Here is a 27810-nt window from a genome sequence, read left to right as displayed (position 1 = left end):
TTTTAAAACAGATTCAAACAGCCATTGAGGAGTTACTTGCTGTCAAATGCAAACTGGAACCGCTTTCGGCTAACATCCTACTCTGGCTTGGGTTTGAGCAAGGTGTGCTTTCCCTGGTTTGACAAATGCTGATCCTCTTCTCCACCATTGTCTTCTCTTTCTTTTTTTCTGTAAAATGGGAGCCATCTTCATTTCCTACTACCAGAGTCAAGCAAACATATGGAAAGTGGATTTGGACACCTAGTGGTTAAGATAGTGACTACACGCGTGGGAGGAAGCCACTTGGTGTGGGGGTCAGAGAAAGAAAAGGCATCCTCCCTGAGCTGTCGGACGAAGCCAAGTGCTACCATTCTGCACAGTGGGGAAGGGGCAAACCATATAAGCAGGAACAAAAACCGCAAGACAGCATACTTTATTTAATTCAAATTGTATCCAAATAAAGGAATTGTTACATGGAACAGTTGTTTCACCAAATTCTAAAAATGTGAGGGCATGTTCAATGTAAAATATTACAGTGAACTAAATTACAGTCAGCACTCCTTGTATCTTTGCTTCTCAACAGTTTTTCATGCCATAGGACACAGAAAAAATGCTAATAGATTTTCGATGCTCCATGGCAGACAGAATGGGGTTCTCACATCTTCAAGTCTTCAAGCACAAGTCTCACCCGGCTCACCCAAGGGCTCAAGGGCTGCTGCCATGGTGAACTCATAACTCACCATGTTGGTAAGCTCTGTCTTATTGATCTCTATGCCAGTCTTCCTGTTTTATGTGCATCCAGGCCCAGAAGGATCCAGCTTTGAGGGGGACCTCACCAGTGGGACAGAGCCCTTCTGTGGGAGGTTCAGCCTCCATCAGCCTCGACGACTTGTCCTAACACCCCCAGCTGCCCAGAAAGACTACTGGCTAGATCGGTACACACATGTAAGTAGCAGTGCTCACGCTCCCAGGTGAGGTGGGTAAGGAGGGGTTGGCATTATTCTCTGGGGTTAGACTGAGCTGTGATATGCCAATGCATTTTGAGCTGAGGTTCCAGGTTTCTTAACTGCTGTTTCAAATAGTGAACAGACACCTCTGATCCTTCATTAGTTATTACATGGAAATGCCTTTGTCTTAGCTGTGAGACCTATGTATCTCACAGTATCTTTGTTCGCTAGGTAAGAGTGTGGACTCTACAGTCAGACTATCTGGCTTTGAATTTTGACTCTACCCTTACATCTTCTCAGGGTTTCACTTTAGTTTACTCTTCTGTGAAATGGTTAGTCATCTGGTCTAGAATTATGGTGGATATTAAATGAGATAATCCACTGACATGCACTGGTTAGGATTCTGTTTAATGCTAGTTGCTGTTATTTATTATAGTTTTTTTTTTGTTGATGGATTGACTGGCACATTTCTTGAATAACTTATATCCTTTGTGTCAAGTTCTACCAACTTTCATAAAAAGAGTGCAGTCTGTTTGCTCTTTGGGAGCCAGATGGAGCCTAAAAGTGGCTAAGTTCATGGCAGTGCTTAGGGGTGGTGGCAAGAGGAGTCTCTTTCAGCTCTGAGATCATGTCATTCTTTGATACCCCTCAAAATTCCGTCTCCTATGTGTTTCAGTGTTCAGTCGGTTCTTTGTGGGACTGCAGTGGGACCTGGGATTAGATGGGTCAGCTTGGGGCACCACCCATCGCCTGTCTTAGGCAGTACAGGCCCCCAATAGGGGCCATTTTGCCCACTTGGGAAAGGTTGGCAATTGTGGAGACACTTGGTTGTCACACCGGGGGAAGTGCTACTGGCATCCAGTGGATACTTCCTAGGAATGGTGCTAAACATCCTACAATGCACAGGGAAGACCCGTCACAGAAAAGAATTATCCAGTCTGAAAGGCCAACAGTGGAAAAAAATGCTAAAATAAAGTCTTCTCGTGACAATTTTACTTAACTCAGAAACCAAGGATGCCACTGAGTTTGAGTTCAGGACTGAGGTTCAGAGGGGTCAAGTGGCTTGCTCAAGGTTGCACAGGTAACTGGGTCGGAACAGGGGTTTTCTACTCGAGATACTCTGAAGTTGCAACTGCCAAACACAGCGATAGGCATTTACTAACTCTCTGTGGAGTCAATAACAATTTGTCTTTCTCGGGAGACTAGTAAGCTCCAGGAGGAAGGGAACTGGGCTGACTCTCTCTCACAGCACGAGGCGGTCTCATAGAGAGGGGGGTTCTCCTGACTGCTGGAATGACTGCCTCATGCACTAATCAAACTTGTGCACTTATCTGGTACCCATAGTTGTGCATTGCATACAAAGGCCGGATGAAAAACATCCTGAAGGTGACCGTGTTTTTCACAACCGATTTTCAAAACTTCATTAAGAAGAACATCACCTGTGACTGGAATCTTGTGGGGACTCGTCCCAACAGGTAGCTAATCTGTGGGGAGGTGTGGTGGGCATTCTGCCAGATGGGATGATTAGCTCTCTTGGGGACCAGGGCCCATATGAGGTATTAATGATCTCTTATTCTGGGCTTCAGATACTAACCTGGGGTTCTTCTTCTTCTTCTTCTTTTTTTTTTTTTTTTGAAAGATTTATTGGTTTATGTTAGAGATAGAAAGCACGCACACAAGCAGGGAGGGACAGAAGGAGAGGGAGACTCTCAAGCAGGCCCCAAATCACCGCTGCGCACGGAGCCTGAGGAGGGGCTTGATCCCACCACCCTGAGCTCATGACCTGAGCTGAATCAAGAGCTGGCTGCTTAACCGACTGAGTCACCCAGGTGCCCCTTGACTTGGGATTCTGAACACATTTTATTCCACTAAGAAGTTTGATTTAAGAGCAGTTCATTGTTAGGAATATAATACTTAGAAGTACTCTGACACTTTTCGCAGGGAGAGAATGATAGAAGATCATATTTGGAAGATATTTTAGAGACTGTTCCTTGACATTACAGATGAGGAAAATTGGGACCCAGGGAATTTGTGAGTTATCATAATTTATATAGCAAGTAAACAGAGACTCTGCAATAAAATATAGGCCTCTTGATCCCTTGGTTCTGTGTGCTTTCCACAGATGCATTATGGGTTTGTGAGTGGTTTTAAACTTGAGTGAGTCCAGGAGTATTCATCTTCTCTGTGGTTAGAGCATAACATATGCCCTGCTTAAGATACATAGTTATGTTGTAATCTGAAAATGCCGCTGACATTGGGTGTCATGAACAAATAATTGCCTTGAAATGTGACTCAGTTGCATGATACCTCAAGCTGAACCAAACCTGTCTTGGATATGATGCCTGTACCTGTGGCACACAGGGCTGTTTGGGTGCAGGGGTCCTTGGGGCATCTCTCCTGACCGCTTAGTCCTCAGGCACCCAGGTTTGTGAACTTGGCTCCTCGGGAAAGGGCTGCAGGTGCACACAGAGAGGTCCATTTCTGCTCTGGGCTTGTTTTTCAGCTGGCAATTCACTTGCACTGACCTCTGGGAGACTTGTGTGCACCACTCCATGTATCTCCAGCCACCTCTGGCAGACACCCCTGTGCTGGTTCATCGGATTGACCTCTTCCCTCTGTCTCAGGAGACAAGTGGGTTCTATGTGGATGAAATTATTATTGCGGACACAAACATAACAGGTGATTATCGAATCTGCTCTTGTCAATGAGCCTATCAAATGCTGACCCCAAATTTTTCTGCTAGGGGCTGCTCTTCTTTTAATGCAGAGGGAACACATGATTCCCCATCTTGTCTGCCTTGGTTCTGGAAAGACGATGCGTTCAGGATTGTGTGCCCTTGGTCCCTTTCTCTCTCTAGCTAATTCCCTTTTCCCCTATTTATCCAATGCTTGCTCTTGCTTCTGTTCTCTTACACCAATTTTACCACTTTCATCCTGAGAAGGCTTGGTTTCCTCATCTATAAAATGGGCATAATCAGGGCCCCATCTCATTGATTTACTGTGAAGATTCATTGAAATATAGCATGTAGTGAAGTCATTACAGGTCCTGGACCATAGTAAATGCTCAATAAATATAAGAAATTATTATTACTATTATCAGTATTATTATTAGGCTGGCAATATTTCTTAACCTGTCCATGAATTAATATTTGTCACTCAAAGTGCTGGAAGGAACAAGACAATATCTGGCCTGTAAATGCACTAATGGTCTCATTTGCACCTTTAAGGCAGAAAAGATAGAGAGTAAGTAACCACGTCCTCATGAGAATAGGCTTGTCCTGCTTTCTGCCCATCCACATTCCTCCTACTCACCATTTGGAGCTCATGGCCCGTTCCTCCATGAAGTCCCCCTTGATCTCCCTTAGGCACAGCGGTCTCCCCTGGCTTCGCTTGTCCACGAGTCTTAGGGGCAGAGAGCTAGCTCATCAGGGGTCCTCCTGACGCTGGCCCAGTATGACATGCACTCAGGGAAGAGAAGCCCATGGCCAGGACAGAATGGTGCCATCTGTTTATTGGGGCTTTGAGGCTTCAAGCTTTTGCTCACTTCCCCCTTTCCCACGTTACTTTCATTTGAAAATTGTAGAGCTGAGGGCAGGAGATCTTGGGGGTGGATGGCAAGAGGACTCACTTTCAGCCCTGAAATCTCATCATTCTGTGATACTCAAAATTCCATCTCTTATCTGTTTCACACACTTAAGCGTTTTGGGGCATCTGCGTTGGAAGGAGGTATTACCGATTTCAAACACTGTTCATATTATTTCACACTTAGATGATGGTAATATTCAAATTATGTGCTGGGGTAACCACCTGAATTTCTTGGGGCCCAAGGCAACTGGCTGGGTCCCTTGGTGTACCCATCCTGGACCCTAAGTGCTGTGCAGATTCCCGGAGTGCTGAGGGGATCAATATTTCAAGCACTGACTGGGAACTTGGGACAAGATGATAAATACTGTTTCCCTTCTCTCCAAACCCCTGAAGCCCAGGAGCCAGAGCCCCTTCTCACTGCCTTTACCCTTTAGCCACCAAATACTCCAGTACATGGAACCATCTACAGGTGAGGTGAGTGGGGAGGGAGGGAGACAGGGGCGGGTTAGGTGAAACAGCCTCCTTCCCACTTTGTCTAGTTTCCATGTTGGTGATGATTTTGCTTTGAGGATTATTTAATGGCAAGATGAGCCCTAAACAATTGGGCCAGAGAGTCATAGTTAATTGAGATTCATCTCATCAGCTTCACACTTTATATTCCCTCACTTAATCTCTTCTATGAAAGTTCCTTTTATCTACTGATGCCTACCACTTACTTCTCATTGAGATCTTGGGAGTCCATGAAGTGGTCCTATTATCTCTGTTCTGTAGATGAGGAAACCAAAACTAAGAAGGGTTGAGTATCTTATCCAAAATCACAGAGCTGGGATGTGGGAGAAATTGGAATCTGGACACCAAGGCAAGCCTTCAATGATTCTATCCCCAGCTGAGCAAATGAAACATTTATTGAGCCCTACTGTGTGCCTGCTATTGTGCTAAATAAGCATGGGACATGCAAAGATGCTGCCTTTACACTGTCCACTGTTTTGATTGTACAGTCTTGGGGAAGATGCGTCCTTTACCCAGGGGAAGAGGATATTATATTGTGCTGGTCATTTTGAATCTGTGATCCTACTAAACTCTCCCTGTCATGCAGATTGATGTGTTATGATCGCCACTTTACAGATGAGGAAACAGTCTTAGTAGAGAGGTTATGTTGATCAGCCAAATAGTTACCTAATGGAAGTGGAAAATCAGGATTTGAACAGTAGTTGGTTTTAAAGTTTGCACTTTTTCTGCACACATGCTGAGTCCATGCTGTGGATGAGCACCCCCATCAGGTGCCTGTGTGCTCTGTGTTCCTGAAGAGGATCAGCTGTATGTACCCAGAGTTGCCAGAGGCCTTGGGGAGGAAAAGAAGTAGGGATAAAAGTCCACACTGCAGTAGATCCTCTGTGTGGAGGTGCCTCCAATAGTATCAGGAGGGACATTTGCCTAGTGTGAGGCTTATTAAACTTTGCTATGGAATTAGTGTTTGTCTCTCTAAACCATGACCTTACATTTTCCGTTTGGTATCAAGCCGAGTCCTACTGCCTCCTCTTCCTTTGATTTTCATGGTGGCAGATAGGTAGGATCTCTGCTTGAAGTGTGAGTGGAGATCTAAGTAACTCAGCATCTATGGTTGGGATTTTCCACCAGACATCAGCTCTTCCATCTTGAGTCACTTGCTAATGATTGGATCATTGGTCTCTAGTTTCTCAAGCAGATTCTGAAACAGCTCACCCAGGTGGGAATCTGGTAGAGTCGCTCTGTGTGGTGGGATCCCCTCCAGTCTACAACATAAGCTTCTGGTTGGTGGGTTGCGGCCAGGAGCTCCCACTCATCACCGCAAGGTAGGGAACAGTCTTTGCTCATTTGTCCTTTCTTAGGATTTTTCATTGGCCTTTGGGGACACAGAGGTTGGGACTTTTATCACAAAGAGCCACCTGACTTGTTGCTTAAAACCACGGTTCTCAGGATTCTCAGTTGTAGGAATGCAGCAACAGACTCACCTGGAAATCTTGTTAAAATGCAAATTACTGGGCCCCAACCACTCTGTCTTTAACTCAGTAGGTTTGAGCTGAGGCCCAATAATTTGCATTTCTAATGAGCTCCCAGGCAATGCTGATTCTACTGGTTTAGGGACTACACTCTGAGAACTAGTTTCTAGTGAATTTCTGTGTTTGTTTGTTTTTTTAAGATTTTATTTGTGTATTCATAAGGGACACACAGAGTGAGGCCGAGACACAGGCAGAGGGAGAAGCAGGCTCCCTGCGGGGAGCCTGTTGTGGGACTCGATTTTAGGACCCCGGGAACACACCCTGAGCCAAAAAGCAGATGCTCAACCAGTGAGCCACCCAGGTGTCCCTCTAGTGAATTGTTTTAAAGTAGTTGTATTTTTATGCTATTCAGAGTATCCCATTCCCACTGTTTACGTCCCTCATTCCATCTTCCATATGTTAATCTTATTGGAATCTTTTGAGGTGAAAGGAAATACGCCATGGGACTAAACCAGCTATTTCTAAGAACTTAACACCAGATGGCACTAGAGGCCCATAAGAGTGGCTTCTCCTTAATTGTCAACAGAGTCTAGCTGCAGTTCATAAAGCAGTAACTACGGATCAGTCTCCTCCCAACTCTTTGAACACACGTATGCTCTAATTCGTTCTTTCAATTTGTCACTTAAACCCCAATAGGATGAAAGAATTGAGATGCTCTGCCTTTAACATTTTTCTTTCCATCTTTTTTCTAACGTGTTTCCAGTTGAGTTCTACTCCTATGACGTTTGGGATGGTGTATAAAAGGCAGGTGCAGAGAGCTTGAATCTGTGGTCTGCTCTCTTTGACTTAGTGTTCCAGGGCCTGTTGGGCAGGAAAGATGCGAAAACCATCAGGAGAATCAAGGAGTGAAGGAGCTATGGAGGTGGGGAGGGAGCCTGCCATATTAGTCAGCCTACAGTCCTGTATTCCAAGTGCCTAAGCTTTAACTCAGAAATGCTAGAGGCTAATTTGGGTTTCTCTGAACAGGTCCACAATAGAATGGTCCTGACAATCTTCCTTTCTGATATTTCCTCAAGTCCCTTAAGTCCTTCTGGAAGCCTCCCACCTCAGCAAGACAGGACCCCCTTGGACTGGCCCCTACTGGCTTCATCCCCCAACACAGCTAGTATCACTCTGTTTCTGTATAGTTGTAATTATGTATATCAACATGTGGTTCTTAAATAATATTGATAAAAAGAATATATGCTCATTGTTGAAAATTTGGAAAATACAGGAAAAGACTTAGAAGATAAAAAGTCACTCATAATCCCTCTCCTTGGAGATAACTTTTATTGACATGTCAGATCCATATTCTAACTCCCTTTTCTTAAGCAGTTTTTGTATACATATATATGTATATATTTACTTTTTAAACCTCAAATTGGGACCATACATTGCACACTATATTTGGCAACATGCCCATTTCACCTAATGGTATACATTGAATATTTCCCTGTATCATTAATGGGGAATGGTAAGATTTTTCTAAAATATCATTTTATTGGTTGAATGGTATTCCATCTCATGGTATGTCATGATTCATTTGACCCATTTATGGTACTAAAGCAAGATTATGCAGGCAGTGTGTTTGCAAACAGGCAGTAGCTAAGAAGTGGGCCAGAAGGAGTGGCCTGTGTTTCAGGTGGGGATACAGAGTGGAGAAACATCTGTGGGACAGGTACTGACTCCTCATTTCATGATGCAAATAGTTTAGAGAATATCATGTTCTTTTTTCATTCTGTGCTTCAGGGCCAAAGCTGTGGAGGCTGAAGTTATCACTTTTTTTACTCTAGGCCACTGTGCTTCCAGGATTAGTGCAGGGGCAGGGTGGAACATTCTGTAAGAATCCTAGTATTTACACTACACTGTATCTGCTGTGATGCGACAGGGATATCCAATATCTGGGAGGTTGACATTGTGTCCTGGAAACATGGCAGACTATATGGTCTTTGGGATGAAGTTAAGTTCTGTTTACAGTGGCACTTCTGGATGCTTACTGTGGTTAATACTTTGTTTTTGACATCCCACAGCTTTGTGCCCACTGGAGGAGAAGCCAGAAGATCTGGGTTGGTCCAGGTGACAACACAGAGAATACAGAAGACAAGCCCACCTTTAGGAGGATACTTTCACATCCAACTTCCTACTTCAGTGATACCTGGTAAAGAGGCAATTAGAGTGCACAGATTTCTCATTTCCATTTTTAGGGGCGTTCCCAGGCAAACAATATCCTGAGAGATTGTCAGGCAGGGTGATAGTCTTAAAGCTATTTTATTTTCCAGCATTTGAAAGTGACCCTCATAAAATTAAAGATCTAGACAATAACCATACCATATTATTGTTAATATGACCCAACTTTTTGGTTTTGTAGGTGTGGTAACTGAGTGAATTAGCTTCCTGGGGCTGTCATAACAAATCACCACAAATTTGGTGGGTTAAAACAACAGAAATCCATTCTCTGACATTTCTGAAGGCTAGAAATCCACAATCAAGTTGTCAGCAGTGCTACACCCCTTCTGAGGGCTCTAGGGAAGGATCTGTTTCCTAGCTCTTCTAGCTTCTGGTGACTTTCCATATTCCTTGGCCACGTCACTCCCAGTCCTGCTGCCATGGTCACATTGTTTCTTCCTCTTCTTTCTCAAAACATCTTGTCTCTCTCTTACAAGGATACATATGATTGCATTTAGGGCCTACCTGGATAACCCAGGATAGAATCCTCCTCTCAAGATTTTTAACCACATCTTTTGCAATGTAAGGTAATATACAGTTTTTTGCTTTATAAGGAAATATTCATAGGTTCCAGGGATTAGGGCATTGACATATCTTTCAGGAGCCACCACTGAGCGGAGTATACTGGAGCTTGCCCAGAGGTCATATAAATAGTTGATGGCAAAGTCCGGATATGAACTCAGGTATTTGACTATCAGGTCAGTCCTATTCTCTCTAGAGTTTCCTAGGTCAACTTCCATGGTAGCCATGGTCCATCCAAGTTAAACTCCATAGTGACACCATTTGCTATTGAGAATTTTAGTGGTCATAACAGTGTAGAAAGAGGTTTCAGATGTAATTTGCATGACACCTTTTCTAAATCTTTAAGGGTATGCACATTTTACAAAGGATAAGGAATAGAAGTGATTATACTATTTATTTGGTAAAACACAGAAGAATCAGAAAGGAGGCTCAGAAGAATTCAAGAGTGGCTGTATAAAAATTGGCACATGGTCCAAAGTCTTCCGCCTTTGGAGAAGAAAGATGTCTGGGTTTCCAAGACTCTTTTTGTGTGGAAGGAATGGTGTTTTTACCCTAACAGAGCCACTTAGGACAAAATGAAGGCCACGGACTATTGGAGACTGAAAAATGGCTGTGGAAGCGGTGCTCTGTATTTATGAAGTCCATCCCTGGGTCATGAGTTTCCCTTCTCATGAGCTGCAGTCTGTCTACTACTACATCTACTCTCGATACCACCATGTTCTGTCATGATGCTCTTCAAATCACTGCAAAGCAATCCAGGAAAGGCAGCCTTAACCTAGCCTTTAGAAATGATAACAGCCTCAAATTATGTAAATGTAGAACAAGCTTTTTTTTTTTTAAAGGATAATTTTGTTTGCATGGTAGAAATTCAGTGGTATTTTATTAACACTCCCTGGCCATGTGGAATTCAAGAGGAAGATCCTTGAGTAGTTAGGAAGCATCCTGGGTTAAGTGTGAACTCATCTTGCTTGGCTGGCAGGCTTCTGAATCTCCTTGGGTCTCATTTTCTTCATCTCTAAAGTAGGCATGAGGATACCTAAATGGCTCACTCACAGGGCTTTTGGGAGTAGCTAATGAAATGGAAACTTTTGGTAAAGCGAGAACTGGGGTTCAAACGCAGGCAGGGCTTAAGCACAGAATGCTATTATTTCTCTGTGGGGATGGGGAACAGGGAAGCAGGTGGTTGGGCTTAAAAGAATTCTAATAGAGAAACCAAAGTTAAATGCCAACATTCCTCAGCTGGGTTGGCTAAGTTTTTATGGGTGTCAGCTGCTGTGTGCCTCCCCGACTCCCTGTGAAAAGTGGCCAACTTTTCTCTGTTCACAGGGCCAGCTAAACTTTTCCAGGGAAAAACCACTATTTAATTAGGTTTTCAGGCATTACCAGGGTGTCTGGAGTGTTGGAGTTGACAGTGGAGATAGTTTTGTCTGATGTGCCTATGCTCCCTGCTTGCTGTGAGATGGGATACTGATTAAAGAGATCACAATATTTAAAAAGTAGGCATCTACTTGTATTTGCCTTAGGAAACACATGGTTAACTGGACTGGGGTTTCTCTTGAAAGCATAGTTTGAACTTGAGGATCTCCTGCATAGTCGGTAGACATCTTGACATTTATTCTCTGTTATTTTAATGATGAAACCCCATGCTGTGGAGTAATTAGTATCTTTTTTTAATATCAAACCTTGTCCCACAGATGTCCCTGTGCATATTTCAGCTAGTCACCTTCGCAAGCTCTTGCAGAACAATGCTGATAACTTTACATCCAGGTACCTCAACAGCAGTGACCTCACTGTCATGGAGGATCTAAAGTCTTGCTATGAACATGAGTGGACCCTCTCCTGGTCCAGCCAAGTTGGAGATTTGCCCAATTTCATTAGGGTATGTATGGTAGTGGTGTGGATTTGGTGTCCTAGAGCAGTTTTGTAAAACAACAACAGCAACAACAACAAAAACACACAAAAAAAAACCCCTCAGAATTATCTGAATGAAACTGTCATGAATTATTAATTTTGTTGGAATATCCAAGTAAAGGGGTTCAGTGATCTTCTTTTGGGAAGTTTTCAAGGCATGTTTTGTATCTCATGTTCCTGATAAAGCAACCCAACGTCTCCTTTCCTAACAAACTATAGGTAGAAGTTGTTGGTCAGTGTCCACCATACAATAATTCTACATCTGTTATTGGATAATTTAAGCAGATGTGATTGACTTAGATTATCATGGAGGCAGATGGCATAGCAGAAGGAAGTTTAGAAAAGGATTTGCTGTCTGTGGGTAATGATAAAACCAGATGCTCTTGCATATTTAGGGTTTTAAAAAATAATCTAATGATCATCTAGCATTTGGTTATTATAAAATGAAACTCAAGATAAAATTTTATCCCTGTTATATGATATTGTGGGTCATCTGGTTTTCAAACAAAATACTGGGATGGAGATGGAGGATGGATGAGGAGTCATCTCATAGCACTTTTTCCCTGACCTTTTATTTTAATATTTTGGATTGCAAACATATAAAGTAGAAAAGCACATAGAAACAAAATATCTCAAGACAGAAAGAAAAGATTGTTTTATGTGCCTTTTTTTTTTTTTTTGGCAACTCTACTTGCAGATAAATACTCCTCTGTCTACTGGGGCTTTTGTTAGCTGTTACTTACAGTTAGGTTTCTAGGCCTCAACCCCTGTCACCCTATCTTTGCTTTCTAGCTATCTGGTTATCTTAAATAAAATGTGAAAAGACCCTTTATCATTAGATTTAGACTTCTATTAGATTAGACTTCTATTCCATGACAGAATTCATCAGAAATTTAACCATCTCAGGTCTCTGATGCAAATCTAACTGGAGTGAACCCTGCTGCAACCGTGCGTGTAGTATATGATGGTGGAGTTTTTCTTGGACCTGTATTTGGAGACATGTTGGTTACTGCCAACCAGCACACTCAGGTGAGAGTAGATGGGCCTCTCAAAGTGCAAGTACCAGTTGCAAGTGTCTCAGCCCCTTCCTGATTTGTAATGTGAGCCAGTTTCAAGGATAATTTATCCAATCCATAAAACAGAGACAATTATACCTATCCTCTTTCTCTTCCATAGTGCATGAAAAACCTTTGAAAATAGAAATGCTTTGCATACACAGCATCCTACTATTATAATTATCAATGCTATTATTATGGTACAAAAAATGGGGAACCTCTATAGCTACATAGAATTTATACTTCCAGACAGTGATCCTAGAAAGTAAATGAGTTAAGTCAGTGCCTTTTGTCTTTGAAATATATGTTTTATCTTTCCAATCTGCCCATGTTCCTGTTATAAGTCATCTGCTTTTAATTTGAGAACATTTTAAAAAATGAAAACTATACAGAATAATGTAACCATCACTTCGGTACCCAAACCAAAGTTTAATAATTGCCAACATTTGGATAATGTTTTTTGTGTGTTTATGAATAAAAGAAAACATTAAAGATAAAATTGCAGTGTTCTTTGTCACCTATGCCTTCATGCCATCCCCCACCTCTTCTCTCCATAAGCGAACACTATTATAAATATAGTGTGTGCTTTTGATCCATGTTTTATAGAGAGAGCATCAAACAAGTCCTATCTTTTTCACTTTCCCCATCCCCAAGTATTGTACCAGATTAATACTGAGATTAACAGTGAGAGGAAGAATCATATAGTCTGTTATTGGGGACTTACCATTCTAGGACAAAAAGACCCCAACCGAATAAATGCCCAAATACACTATTTTCCATTTACATATCCACATAGTATAATTGAAGAAAGGTGCCTATTTTGTTGGCATGTACCAGCAAAGAAAGGACTTTTTACAGGTATCCAGTTGAGTATAATCTCAAGTGATTAAAAGTCCTTGGGCAGTTTGAATTTTATTAAATTTACTACAGAAAGGAAATTTTCTCAAGATTTAGGATATTTGATTATAGAAATGTTAGGTTTCAGTATAACTACCATCATTTTAAGAAAACCTAACATGTTCTGATTCATTCACTAAGGTTTGTTACTGGGAAATAGAAGAAAGAAAAAAATGAATCATTAAACATGTTAATTTGGACAGATTTCAAAAGTGCTTTATGAATACTCTTGAGCACATGAAATTCACACATTTGTGTTTAATTCCTTTGCCTTTTTTCAGGTGGTTGTGCGAGTGAATGACATACCAGCTCATTGCTCAGGTTCCTGTTCATTCCAGTACCTCGAAGGGTCAACTCCCCAGATCCACTCTGCATGGTATTCCCTTGGTATGATTTATGATTTGACATTGAAATGGTCATGAACTTCAGACTCAGAGTGATTTGTTAGAGGCCATGTACCTGGTGATGGGTGGACAGAAGGTGCATTGATTCATGGGGTGGATGTTGAGTGATGCAGCAGAAAGTATATATATTTTTTCCATCTAAATAAATGGAGACAGGTGGAGGTTTTTTGTTTGATTTTTTTTTGAGAGAGAGAGTGTGAGCAGAGTGAGTACATGAGCAGAGGAAGGGCAGAGAGAGAGGGAGAGAGAGAATCCCAAGCAAGGTCCATGTTGAGCATGGATTCCAACATGGGGCTCAGTCTCACAACCCTGAGATCATGACCTGAGCCAAAACCAAGAGTCACTTAACTGAGTCACCCAGGTGCTCCAAAGACAGGTAAAGTTTTGATGACCTAAAATATCTTATTCTCTTTGTCCCTTGTTTTGAAATGTTGTTTGATATGTTTTCACTCTTTAAAGTTGATTAGTGATCTCTTATTCCTAGTTTGCTAAAATTTCATATGGGGGCTGTACATTGCAATAATAAGTATAGGAGCTCAATATTTGAGTCAGCACTCAACTCTTTGAATTTTGGGAGAGGAAGGTGAAAGGGAATGAGCATTTGACATAGAAAGAGTTTTCTTAAATGAAGTTATATCACTGAGAGATGACTTTGTTCTTTTATTTTTTTTTCCTACTTTAAGATGGTGACATCAGCCTACTGGTTTATATTTTTGGAACCAATTTCTCTGGTGACCCCCAGGCCTTGGAGATTATGGTGAACAAAACAAATTGCAAAGTTATTTTCTCAAACCAAACGAATGTGATCTGCCAGACAGATCTACTACCTGTTGGAATGCATCGGCTCTTCATGGTGGTAAGGCCTTTTGGTCGTGCCATCAACACTAGTGGAGAAGCCCTCTTCCTAAATGTGGAGCCCAGACTGGATGCTGTGGAGCCTTCCAGAGCTGCAGAGATTGGTAATCTGGGGAGCACACCACATTGCATCTGACCCTCTAAAGCTAACACTCTTTTAAAAAAATTTTTTTATTGGAGTTCAATTTGCCAACATATAGCATAACACTCAGTGCTGTGCTCATCCCACCAAGTGCCCCCTTCATTGCCCATCACCCAGTCACCCAACCCCCCGCCCACTTCCCCTTCCACTACCCCTTGTTCATTTCCCAGAGTTAGGTGTCTCTCATGTTTTGTCACCCTCACTGATATTTTCACTCATTTTCTCTCCTTTCCCTTTATTCCCTTTCACTAATTTTTATATTTCCCAAATGAATGAGACCATATAATGTTTGTCCTTTTCTGATTGACTTATTTCACTCAGCATAGTACCCTCCAGGTCCATCCACATTGAAACAAATAATGGGTATTTGTCGTTTCTAATGGCTGAGTAATATTCCGTTGTATACATAGACCACATCTTCTTTATCCATTCATCTTTCGATGGACACCGAGGCTCCTTCCACAGTTTGGCTATTGTGGACATTGCTGCTATAAACATTGGGGTGCAGGTGTCCTGGCATTTCACTGCATCTGTATCTTTGGGGTAAATCCCCAGCAGTGCAATTGCTGGGTCGTAGGGCAGATCTATTTTTAACTCTTTGAGGTACCTCCACACAGTTTTCCAGAGTGGCTGCACCAGTTCACATTCCCACCAACAGTGCAACAGGGTTCCCCTTTCTCCACATCCCCGCCAACATTTGTTGTTTCCTGTCTTGTTAATTTTCCCCATTCTCACTGGTGTGAGGTGGTATCTCATTGTGGTTTTGATTTGTATTTCCCTGATGGCCAGTGATGCAGAGCATTTTCTCATGTGCTTGTTGGCCATGTCTGTGTTTTCCTCTGTGAAATATCTGTTCATGTCTTTTGCACATTTCCTGATTGGATTGTTTGTTTCTTTGCTGTTGAGTTTACCAGTTGAGTTACCAGTTCTTTATAGATCTTGGATACTAGCCCTTTATCTGATACATCATTTGCAAATATCTTCTCCCATTTTGTAGGTTGTCTTTAATTTTGTTGACTTTCTTTTGTTGTGCAGAAGCTTTTTATCTTGAAGTCCCAATAATTCATTTTTGCTTTTGTTTTTCTTGCCTTCATGGATGTGTCTTGCAAGAAGTTGCTGTGGCCATGTTCAAAAAGGGTGTTTCCTGTGTTCTCTTCTAGAATTTTGATGGAATCATGCCTCACATTTAGATCTTTCATCCATTTTGAGTTTATCTTTGTGTGTGGTGTAAGAGAATGGTCCAGTTTCATTCTTCTGCATATGGATGTCCAATTTTCCCAACACCATTTATTGAAGAGACTTTTTTTCCAGTGGATAGTCTTTCCTGCTTTGTCGAATATTAGTTGGCCATAGAGTTAAGAGTCCATTTCTGGGTTCTTTATTCTGTTCCATTGAACTATGTGTCTGTTTTTGTGCCAGTACCACACTGTCTTGATGACCACAGCTTTGTAGTACAACCTGAAATCTGGCATTGTGATGCCCCCAGCTATGGTTTTTAAAAGCTAACACTCTTGCTAATATGCAGGAATGTAGTCCTGTCACTTGATAAATTCCATATCCCCTACAATTTATAGCTTTTTGTTTTCTGCCAGCAGCATTTTTTAAATGAGCAATAGACTTTGAGCCCTTAAGTGAAGTCACTTGCCATATAGAGGATCATAGTTCACTGATGGTGTCAGGCATAACTCAGTCACTGACTCATGGGACAATTTGGTCTAGTGGAAACAACACTAGATTGAGAGTTAGGACATGTGCCTGGATTTATGTCCTGTGAAAGTTGTGTGACCTTAGGAGTTTTGGTTACTTGTATGGGACATAGTTTCCTAGTAACAATGATGACAGGCACAGTATCATTTATTGAGTACCTCTTCTGGGCAGTCACACTCTCTAAATGTCTAGAGCTGCCCCATGGGATGGAATTGTTACCCATTTTTTTTAGATGAGATAATGGTGGTTTGAAGAAGAGTGACTTGCCCAAGGCTTTCCAATGGAAAGAAGTGGAGCTAGATGCAAACTGGGATTTTCAGAAGCTCAGTCTCCTGCTTCTTCCATGGTGCCATGCTGTCTTAGCTATGCAGCAGACCTAATGATGCCTAAGTCATAAGCCTCCTACTTTTGTGTGAGATTAAAATGAGTCAACAGGTGGGACAGTACTTTGAAAAGTGAAAAAAATTGCAAATATGAAGTACAGGTCTTATGTACACAAACGTTTGTGGACTGATGTACAGTTGAATACTTGGCTAGCATGCAAAGCCAACTACTATTTGAGTAGGGAGGTATACAGAGGGCAGTGGGTCTTAATCAGTATAGACCCCATGGATTGTAGGTTCGTGCCATGGAAACCAAGGATCTCTCCATGCCTTTGAGGGGGCACAACCAATTAAAAACAACCCAGCCAGGTTGTAAGAATGTCAGGAACATTCATGCTTATATGTGTTAATGTATGATTTTTAGAGCATAGAACTACTTTCCTTAATGTCTCAGATTTTTGTCATTGTTTGTTCACTTGGTCAAAGAACTGTGGCTTAGAACACTTTCTTAAAGCAACATTTCCAGCCACAGAGTCATTGCAAAGGAACAGCTCATTTCTGATTTTACTTTGCCTAATGGAGTGAATTATAAGGCCCACCCTGCCTCATCTCTGCACAGAAACAAAGCAAGTTTGCTTTTATTTCTTGGTGGTTTCAGGAAGAGGCCAGATGATATGTGGTGCTCAGGGTGAAAGGTTATATTCTCTATGAACTCAATAATAATTGGTTTGAATTTAGAGTTTAAAATAGTCTTCTCCCTAGATTTATAAGGGGCTTTTGATCTTCCTATAAGATAGCTTTTGAAGTTCAGGTCATATAAATCTTCTTTGCCCTAGCGTGCTTTGCCCAAGCAGGGTGGCCAGCTGTCCTGTTTTCTTGGGACTGAGGGGTTTCCCAGGACACAAGACTTCGAGTTTTAAAATGAGGATGTGAAACTCTTAATGCTAAAATTTGGAAAGTCCCAAGCAAACCATGATGAGTTGGTCACCCTATTAGGGTATGCTGCACCAGCAATGCATAGTGCAGGGATTTGTCTGGTAGGATTGAACTTCATCCCTGGAGACCTTAGTAAAAGGTGGAGAAAACTCCAAGAAGGGTTAGTGTCTTATGGGTGCAAGTGAGCTTTGAGTAAGACTAAGGAGAAAGGGCAGGAGGGAGAGAAAGAGAGGGAGGGAGGGAGAGGGGCTCTAGCTCCTACTTTTCTAATTATTGGCTATAACCTTCCTCTTCCCTGCCACTTATTTAGTATCAGCTAGTGTCAATCAGTTAATCAACATTATAAAGCCCTGCGCTGGATGCTGAAGATCTTGGCACTCAAAGTGTGGTTCTGGAGCAGCAGTATCTGCATCATCTGGGAGCTAGTTAGAAATGCAGAGTCTCAGGCTCCACCCCAGACCTCCTGAATCAATTTACAGTTTAACAGCATCCTCAGGCAATTTCTATGAATAGTACAATTTGAGAAATGCTCCTACTGGGGGTTTAAAGAGAACCAGATCAAGGCCTACCAGCAAAAAATTCACAGAATAGCTTAATATGTAATGAATACCTAAAGTAATGTAATCAGTAACATTTTAAATCACCACTTGCACATATGTCAAAGCACCCCTGAAAGGTTTTTTTTTTTTTAAGAGAGAGAGAAAGTGCAAATGGGGAGAGGGGCAGAGAGCGAGAGAGTGAGAGCAAAAGAGAGAGAGAGAGAGAGAGAGAGAATCCTTAAGCAGATTCCCTGCTGAATGGAAAGCCTGACATAGGGCTCTATCCCAGGACTCTAAGATCATGACCTGAGCTGAAATCAAGGATTGGCTGCTTAATTGACTGAGCCACACAGGCCCTCTTGAAAGGGTTTTTGAGGGAAATCTTGGTATTGTCTTATGTACTTCCTTGGCCTATTTCTGTGCTGAGATAGAGTTGCCTTCTCCTTAGGTACAGATCCTTGTGAGGCACCTCAGCTTTCAAAGGGAGTGGTACAGTTTCATCTCCTCTGCAACTTTTAATTGTTAACACCAACAGTAACAATGATAACAACTGATTTAGCTCTCATTCTGTGCCAGGCACTACTGGGGATGCAGTCCATTAAAACTAAGTACCTGCTCTTGTAGAGGTGATGGGAAGTGTGTAAGAGAAAAATCAAGCAGGGAAAGAGTGGGGGAGGGGTGGTGGCTGTGATAGGATGATCACTAGCTTTGGAGGAGTGACACGGTAGCATCGGAGAATGGAGACACAGATGAAGTCAAGGAATGAGTCCTGGGAAATCTTGAAGAAGAGAGTTTTAGGCAAAGGGAACATCAAATGATAAAGTCTTAAGTCAGAATGAGCTCGTCTTCTTCCAAGAGGAGCAAGAAAGTTGTTGTGGCTGGAACAGCTTGAGCAGAGGTGAGGAATAAGAGATGACTGGGAGCATGTCAGATGGCTCCAGGGACAATAAAAGGTTACTGGCTCTTGTTCTGAGTGAGATGTGGGCCGCTGGAGGGTTTTTAGTGAAAAAGTAACATGATCTGATTTAGGCTGCTGTGAGAATATTCTGTAGGGAAGCAAAGGTGGAATCAGGGACACCAGTTAGGACGCTATTGCAATCATCCAGGGGTGAGACAGTGTTGGGTTGGACCGGGGCAGTATCTCAAAAATATATAGAGTTGCCCTGGGGGCATTCTCGTTTCGGCTGAGGTCTTCTTCTTCTTTTTGAAATTAAAAAAATTGAGATATAATTCCCACGTCATAAAATTCCCTTCTTAAAAGGATACAGTTCAGTGGTTTTCAATGTAAGTATATTCGCAAAGTTATGCAACCTCACCATTATCTAATTGGAAAACATTTTCATCACCTTGAGAAGAAACTTTTCTATCCATTAGGAGTCGCTCCCTATTTCTCCCCTCTCCTGATGTCTGGAAACCACTAATCTATTTTCTGCATCAGTGAATTTGTTTATTCTAGACATTTCATATAAATAGAATCACACAGTATGTGACCTTTTGTGTCTGGCTTCTCTGCTTAGGATAGTGTTTTCAAGGTTCATCTCTGTTGTAACATGCATCATTCCCTTTTATGGCTAAATAATATTCCATCATAGAGATACACCATGTTTTGTTTATCTCTTCATCTCATGGTGGACATTTGAGGTGTGTCCACTTTTTGATATTAAGAATAGTGCTGCTATGAATGCTTGTGTACAAGGCTTTGTGTGAATGTACATTTTCCATACTCTTGGGTATTTACTTAGAAGTGTAATTGCTGGGCCATGTAGTAACTCTATGTTTAACTTTTGAGAAGCTGTTAAACTCTTTCCAAAATTACTGCATGATATTGCATTCCCACCAGTAATATATGAAGGCACCAACTTTTCCACATTGTTACCAATACTTGTTATTTTTAAGCTTGTTGCTGTTGTTAGAAGCCATTTTAATGAATGTGAGATGGTATCTCATTGTGTTGTTTAAAATTTGAGTATACTTGACACACAATGTCATATTAGTTTCAGGTGTACAGCTTAGCTTATACATTATGCCAAGCTCATCACAAGTGTAGCTGCTATGTGTCCCATTACTATTACACTATCCCTGTATTCCTTACACTTTGCTTTTTATTCTGTGACTTCCAGAACTAGAGGCATGTATCTCCTCCTCTCATTCACCTATTTTGCCCAACCCTCCCACTCCTTGCCCTTCTGGCAACCACTAGTTTGTTCTGTAGTTATAGTTCTTATTCTGCTGTTTGGTTATTTTTTTAAATTCTGTTTATGAGTGGAATCACATGGTGTCTTCTCTTTCTCAGTCTTCTCTCACTTAGCTTAATACTCTCTGTGTCCTTCCATATTGTCTCAAATGGGGCGATCTCATCTTTTGTTATGGCTGTGTAACATTCCATTATGTATATATACATATGTCTATGTATACATGTCATATTAATTTCAGGTGTACAGGTGTAGCCACATTTCCTATCCATTTGTCTGTTAATAGATATTTAGGTTGCTTCTATGTCTCTGTTATTGTAAATAATACCCCAATAAACATAGGGGTGTATATATTTTTTCCAAGTCAGTGTTTTCATTTTCCTTGGGTAAATACCTAGTAGTGGAATAACTGGATCATATAGTAATTGTATTTTTAAGTTTTTGAAACTTCCATACTGTTTTCCACAGTGGCTGTTCCAGTTGGCCTTCCCACCAACAGTGCACGAGGGTTCCTTTTTCTCTACATCCTGGCCAATATCTGTTGTTTCTTATCTTCCTGATTTTAGCTATTCTAATAGACATGAGATGATATCTCAGCGTGGTTTTGATTTCCATTTCCCTAATGATGAGTGACGTTGAACATCTTTTCATGTGTTGGTTTGCCATCTGGATGTCTTTTTTGGAAAAATATCTATTCAGATTCTCTGTGTATTTTTTAAACAGATTGCTTCTTTTTTTGGTGTTAAGTTTTATGAGTTCTTTATATATTTTGGATATTAACCCTTTATTAGATATATCATTTGCCAATATCTTCTCTCATTCAGTAAGTTGATTTTTTTATTTTGTTGGTTGTTTACCACATAGAAGCTTTTTTATTTTTATGTTCTCCCAATAGTTTATTTTTGCTCTTATTTCCCTTACCTCAGGAGACATATCTAGAAAAATGTTTGCTAATCGTTGATGTCAGAGAAATTACTATCTGTGCTTTCTTCTAGGATTTTTGTGGTTTCAAGTCTCATGTTTAGGTCTTTAATCCATTTTAATTTTATTTTTGTGTGTGGTGTTAAAAACTGGTCCAGTTTCATTCTTTTACATGTAGCTGTCCAGTTTTCCCAGAACCATTCATTGAAAAGACTGTCTTTTACCTATTGTGTATTCTTCCCTCCTTTGTCATAGATTAATTGACCATAAAAATGTGGATTTATTTCTGGGATCTCTATCCTGTTATATTGTATGTGTGTCCATTTTTGTGCCAGTACCATACTGTTTTGATTACTACAGCTTTGTAGTATACCTTAACATCTGGGACTGTGATCCTTCCAGCTTTGTGTTTCTTTCTCAAGATTGCTTTGGCTATCCAAGGATCTTCTGTGATTCTATACAAATTTTAGTATTATTTGTTCTAGTTGTGTAAAAATTAGTATTTTTATTTTGATAGGGATTGCATTAAATCTGTAGATTGTTTTCATTAATAGGGACATTTTGACAATATTAATTCTTCCAACATATGAGCATCTGTGTTATCTTCAATTTCTTTAATCACTTTTATAGTTTTAAGAATACAGGTCTTTCAGTTCTTTGATAAAGTTTATTCCTAGGTACATTATTCTTTTTGGTGCAAGTGTAAATGGTGCTGTTTTTTAAAATTTTACTTTCTGTGATTTTATCGTTAGTTTATAGAAATGCTACCAATTTCTGGGTATTGATTTTGTATCTTGCCACTTTACTGAATTTGTTTATTATTTCTAGTAGTGTTTTGGCAGAATCTTTGGGATTTTCTACTATAGTATCATGTCATTTGTGATTAATGACAGTTTAACTCCTTTACCAAAAGGATGCCTCTTATTTCTTCTTCTTGTCTGATTGCTGTGACTAGGACTTCTAGTAATATATTGAGTAAAAGTGGCAAGAGTGGACGTCCTTGTTTTTTCCTGACCTTAGAGGGAGTGCTTTCACTTTTTTACTATTGAAGATGATGTTAGCTGTTTTTTTTTTTTTTTAAAGATTTTATTTATTTATTCATGAGAAACACACTGAGAGAGGCAGAGACATAGACAGAGGGAGAAGCAGGCTTCTCACAGGGAACCCGATGTGGGACTTGATCCCTGGACCAGGATCATGTCCTGAGCTGAAGTCAGACACTTAACCACTGAGCCACGCAGGTGTCCCAGCTGTGGTTTTTTTTTTAAAAAATATATAGCCTTTATTATGTTGAGGCATGTTTCCTCTACCTCCACTTTGTTGAGAGTTTTTATTGTCAATTTTTTCCCTGCATTTCATTAGGATATCATATGATTTTTATTCTTCATTTTGTTGATGTGGTGTATGATGTTCATTGATTTGTGACTTTTGAGCTATCTTTGCATCCCAGGAATAAATCCCAACTGATTGAGGTGGCTGATTTTTTTAATGTATCGTTGCATGTGGTTTGCTAATATTTTGTGGAGGATTTTTGCTTCTATGTTTATCAGGGATATTGGTCTGTAGTTTTCTATTTTTTTGTGGTTTTTATCAGGTTTTGATATTAAGGTAATACTGGCTTTGTAGAATGCATTTGGGAGTTTTCCTTCCTCTTCTATTTTTTTTTTTTAATAGTTTGAGGAGAACAGCTATTAACTCTTTTTTAAATGTCTAGTAGAATTTACTTATGCATCAATCTGGTCCTGGACTTTTACTTTTTTGTAGTTTTTTGTTACAGATTCAATTTCTTACTTGTAATTAGTCTATTTAGATTTTCTATTTATTTCTGGTTCCGTCTTAGAAGATTGTATATTTCTAGGAATTTATCCATTTTTTTCTGAGTTGTGCAGTTTGTTGGCCTATAATTTTTCATAGTATTATTCTATTATAGTCCTTTGTATTTCTGTGGCATCAGTTGTTACTTCTCCTCTCTCATTTCTGATTTTATTTATTTTGATCCTTTCTCTTTTTTCATGATGAATCTGGCTAAGAATTTGTCAATTTTGTTTATCTTTTCAAATAATAAGTTCTTGGTTTCATTGATTTTTTTAATTTTTTCTTTTTTTTTAAGTTTCTATGTCATTTATTTCTGCTCTGATCTTTATCATTTTCTTTTTTTCTACTTGCCTTGGATTTTGTTTTTTAAGTTACCTTAGGCATAAAGTTAGATTTTTTATTTTAATTTTTTCTTGTTTCTTGACATAGGCCTGTATTACTATATACTCCCCTCTTAAACTGCTTTTTGCTGTCCTGCAGACTTTGGACTGTTGCGTTTTCATTTTCGTTTGTCTCCATGTATTTTTATAAATTTCTTCATTGATTGCTTCATTGATTTATTTGTTGTTTAGTATCATGTTGCTTGGTCTCCATGTATTTTTTTTTTCAGTTTTCTTCATGTGATTTATTTCTGGTTTCATACCATTATGGTGGAAAGGTGCACGTATTTCAATCTTCTAAAATTTATTGAGGCTTGTTTTATGGTTTAATATGTGATCTGTTCTGGAGAATGTTCCATGTGTACTTGAAAAGAATGTGTCTGTTGTTTTTGGATGGAATGTTCTGTGTATATCTGTTATGTCTATATGGTTCAATGTGTCATTCAAAGACATTGTTATCTTACTGATTTTCTGTCAAGATTATCTGTCCATTGATGTAATTGGATTGTTAAAGTCCCCTACTATTATTGTATTACCATAAATTTCTCTATGTCCTTTATGTATTTAGGTGCTCCAAAATTGGGTTCATAGATATTTACAATTGTTATATCTTCTTCTTCATTATGTAATGCCCTTCTTTGTCTCTTGTTACAGTCTTTGTTTTAATGTCTATTTTGCATGATGTAAGTATTGCTACCTTAGCTTTTTTGTTCACTTCCATTTGCATGGTGAATATGTTTCCATCTCTTCACTTTTGGTCTGTATGTGTCTTTAGGTCTGAAGTGAGTCTCCTGAAAGGCAGAATATAGATGGGTCCTATTTTTTTTAAAGATTTTATTTATTCATGAGAGACAGAGAGAGAGAGAGAGAGAGAGAGAGAGAGAGAGAGGCAGAGACACAGGCAGAGGGAGAAGCAGGCTCCATGCAGGAAGCCTGACGTAGGACTCGATCCCAGGTCTCCAGGATCAGGCCCTGGGCTGAAGGTGGTGCTAAACCACTGAGTCACCTGGGCTGCCCCCTCCCCCTTTTTAAATCCATTTAAAATCTATCTTTTGATTGGAGCATCTAGGCCATTTAAATTCAAAGTAATTGTTGATATTTTAAAATTTGTTTTCTGGTTGTTTTTATAGTTCTTCTCTGATCCTTTCATTTTCTCTTTTCTTTCTTTGTGATCGCTGAGTATCTATGGTGTTTTGTTTGGCTTTCCATTTACTTACTTACTTAATTAATTAATTTATTTATTTAGGCTTTATAGAGGTTTTGGGTTTGTGGTTATGATTAGGTTCATATATAACATCCCAAGTAAATAGCAGTTGATATTAATTTGATGGTCATTTATGTTCAGACACATTATGAAAAAATAAAAAAGCATAAATGTCATATTTCATATCTTTTTATTTGTATTTTTATGTCTAATCATGACTATTCCTTTTCCACTTAAAAAGTCCCTTTAACATTTCTTGTAAGCCTGGTTTAGTGGTCATAAATTCCTTTATCTTCTGTTTGTCTGGGAAAATCTTTATCTGTGCTTTAAATCTGAATGATAACCTTCCTTGGTAGAATATTGTTGGTTGTAGTTTTTTTTTTCTTTCCCTTTCACACTTTGAATATAACATGCTCCTTCTTCTGGCTTGCAAAGTTTCTGCTGAAAAATCAGCTGATAGTTTTATAGGTTTTCCCTTGTAGGTAACTGTTTGTGTTTCTCTCCTGCTGCTTTTAGGATTCTCTTTGTCTTTAACCTTTGACATTTTAATTATTATGTGCCATGGTGTAGACCTTTTTGGGTTCACCTTGTTTGGAACTTTTTGTAGTTCATGGACTTAGATGTCTATTTCCTTCTGCAGGTTAGGAGAGTTTTCAGTTATTACTTCTTCAAGGAAGTTTTCTATCCCTTTCTCTCTTCTTATTCTGGGACCTCCAATGTGAATGTTTGTTCACTTGATATTATCCAAGAGATTTCTTAATCTACATTTTTAAAAATTCTTTTCTTAAAAAAATAATAAAATAGAGTTTTTTTTTATTTTTTTGCTGTTGCACTTATATGCCTTCCATCATCTTGTTCTACCCAATGGCTGATATATTAGTCTGTATCCCCTAATCTACTGTTGATTCCCTCTAGTGTGCTTTTAAATTTCAGTTATTGTATTCTTCAACTCTGATTGAGTTCATTGAGTTTTGCTTCTTAAAATATATTCTATTTATTGAAGCTCTACTGAGTTTTTCCATTCTTTTCTCCAGTCCAGTGAGTGTCTTTTTGATCATTAAATTCCTTATCACATATTACGTATCTTGGTTTCACTTAATCTTTTACTGAATTTTTTTCTTGTTCTTTCTTTTGGAGAGCATATTCCTGTCTCCCCATTTTGCATGACTTACTATGTTTGTTTCTATGAATTAGGCAAAATGGCTACTTCTCTGTGAAGTTGGGTATAGTAACCCCTGTGCAGACTGTCTGTGCTTCATGATTCTTGCTGACTGAAGCTGTGGATGTATATACTAGTTACTCTTTTAAACCATGAGTTTTTACAAAGAGAATAAAGAAACAAATAATAATTAAATTTAAAAAATACAATGAAAGCAGAAAAAAGAAAAAAGAAAAAAGGAGAAGAAAGGATGAAAGAAAAAATAGAAAAAAGAAAAGAACAAAATAAAGAAGAAAAAATAAAAACAAAACAAGACAAATTTTAAAAAGTAAAAATAATACCCTCCAGTTCCATCCACGTTGAAGCAAATGGTGGGTATTTGTCGTTTCTAATGGCTGAGTAATATTCCATTGTATACATAAACCACATCTTCTTTATCCATTCATCTTTCGAAATAAGTCAATCGGAGAAAGACAAACAGTGTATGTTCTCATTCATTTGGGGAATATGAATAATAGTGAAAGGGAATATAAAGGAAGGGAGAAGAAATGTTGGGAAATATCAGGAAGGGAGACAGAACATAAAGACTCCTAACTCGGGGAAACGAACTAGGGGTGGTGGAGGGGGAGGAGGGCGGGTGTTGGAGGGGAATGGGTGACGGGCACTGAGGTGGACACTTGACGGGATGAGCACTGGGTGTTTTTTTGTATGTTGGTAAATTGAACACCAATAAAAATTAATTAAAAAAAAAAAGTAAAAATAAAACAAGACAGTATAAATTAAAACAAAGAAACCTTCACACAAATCCATGACTTGTTTTCTTTTCTTTTTAAATTTTTTGAAAGATTTTAATTATTTATTTGACAAGAGAGGAAGAGCACAAGCAGGGGGAGCAGCAGGAGAGGGAGATGGGAGGCTCAATCCCAGGATCCTGGGATCATGACCTGAGCTGAAGGTGAATACTTAACTGACTGAGCCACCCAGGGGCCCCTCCCTCCACAGCTTGTTTTCTGTGCCCCAGCACTGCAGAGTGGCTGGTGCAGGCTTGTGGCCCTTAAACTTGCTGAAGTCACAAGTTCACCAAGATGACTGAATGTTCCACTTATGTTGTCTCAACCCTACTCTGGTCTAGGCTTTTGTGGCAGGATGAGAATGTAAACTGTGTCATTCTCCAGTCCCTGTGATTGGAAGAGCTTTCTAGCAGCAACTTGACCACTTGGCAGAGTTGTTGTGTTTCTTTTTTATATGCTAGCTAGATGCTCTTTTAAACTACAGATTTTTTTGGTGTCTCCAAGGACAGAGGGATCTGTTCCTGTTCCTTCAGTACTATTCCTCTCCACAGCCATTTACAGCATTGGGAATGGGGGTTATTTTTGTTACTGTCTTTCCATATCTCTTATTGTTCTCTTGCTATTCTCTGTCTTTTGTTGTTACTGTTCAGTCAGCTCTCAGTTCTTCTTCAGGTGGGACAGGTATATTAGCAGGTATAATTTAGTGTGTTTTGTGGAGGTGAGTTCAGAGTCTTCCTACATTGCCATCTTGAACTGGAACCTATCTTCATTATGGTTTTGATTTGCATTTTCCTAATGACTAACGATGTTCAATATCTTTTCATGTGCTTATTAACCATTTGTATGCCTTTGGAGAAATGTTCACCCAAGTCCTTTGGCCATTTAAATAATTGGGTTATTTGTCCTTTTATTATTGAGTTATAAGATATATATATATGTATATATGTATATATATGTATATATATATTATATATACTACTATATTACCTACTATATATATTATATATATAGCAGGTAAGAGTCTCTTACCAGACATGTGAGTTGAAAGTATTTTTTTTTCCCATTCTGGGGATTGTCTTTTCATTTTCTTGATAATATTCTTTGGAGCACAAAAGTTATTTTTTTAATTTTTAAAAATTTTAATTCCAGTGTAGTTAACATACAGTATTATATTATTTCAGGTGTACAATATAATGATTCAATCATTCTATATATTACTCAGTGTTCATCATGATAAGTGTACTCTTAATCCCTTTCACCTATTTCACTCATTCTCCCACCCACATCCCCTCTGGTAACTGTT

General features: G+C 39.5%; 1 protein-coding gene across 4 annotated transcripts in view; it reads left to right on the top strand.

Moving 5' to 3' along the window:
• The window catches only part of PKHD1 (PKHD1 ciliary IPT domain containing fibrocystin/polyductin), a 477678-nt gene that overhangs the window by 41289 nt on the left and 408579 nt on the right, over positions 1–27810 (top strand). For all 4 annotated transcript variants that reach the window (XM_072733695.1, XM_072733698.1, XM_072733700.1 and 1 more), the window contains 10 exons: positions 12–102; positions 782–924; positions 2271–2401; positions 3430–3605; positions 6204–6342; positions 8559–8686; positions 10971–11155; positions 12094–12216; positions 13421–13526; positions 14227–14502. In XM_072733695.1, the coding sequence (XP_072589796.1) occupies positions 12–102; positions 782–924; positions 2271–2401; positions 3430–3605; positions 6204–6342; positions 8559–8686; positions 10971–11155; positions 12094–12216; positions 13421–13526; positions 14227–14502 (1498 nt within the window). The remainder of the gene's footprint in view (positions 1–11; positions 103–781; positions 925–2270; positions 2402–3429; positions 3606–6203; positions 6343–8558; positions 8687–10970; positions 11156–12093; positions 12217–13420; positions 13527–14226; positions 14503–27810) is intronic.

This window comes from Vulpes vulpes, chromosome 1 (assembly GCF_048418805.1).
Source record: "Vulpes vulpes isolate BD-2025 chromosome 1, VulVul3, whole genome shotgun sequence".
Taxonomy (NCBI): domain Eukaryota; kingdom Metazoa; phylum Chordata; class Mammalia; order Carnivora; family Canidae; genus Vulpes; species Vulpes vulpes.
The sequence above is the reverse complement of the archived record's forward strand: the minus strand, read 5'-3'. Positions and strand labels throughout refer to the sequence as shown.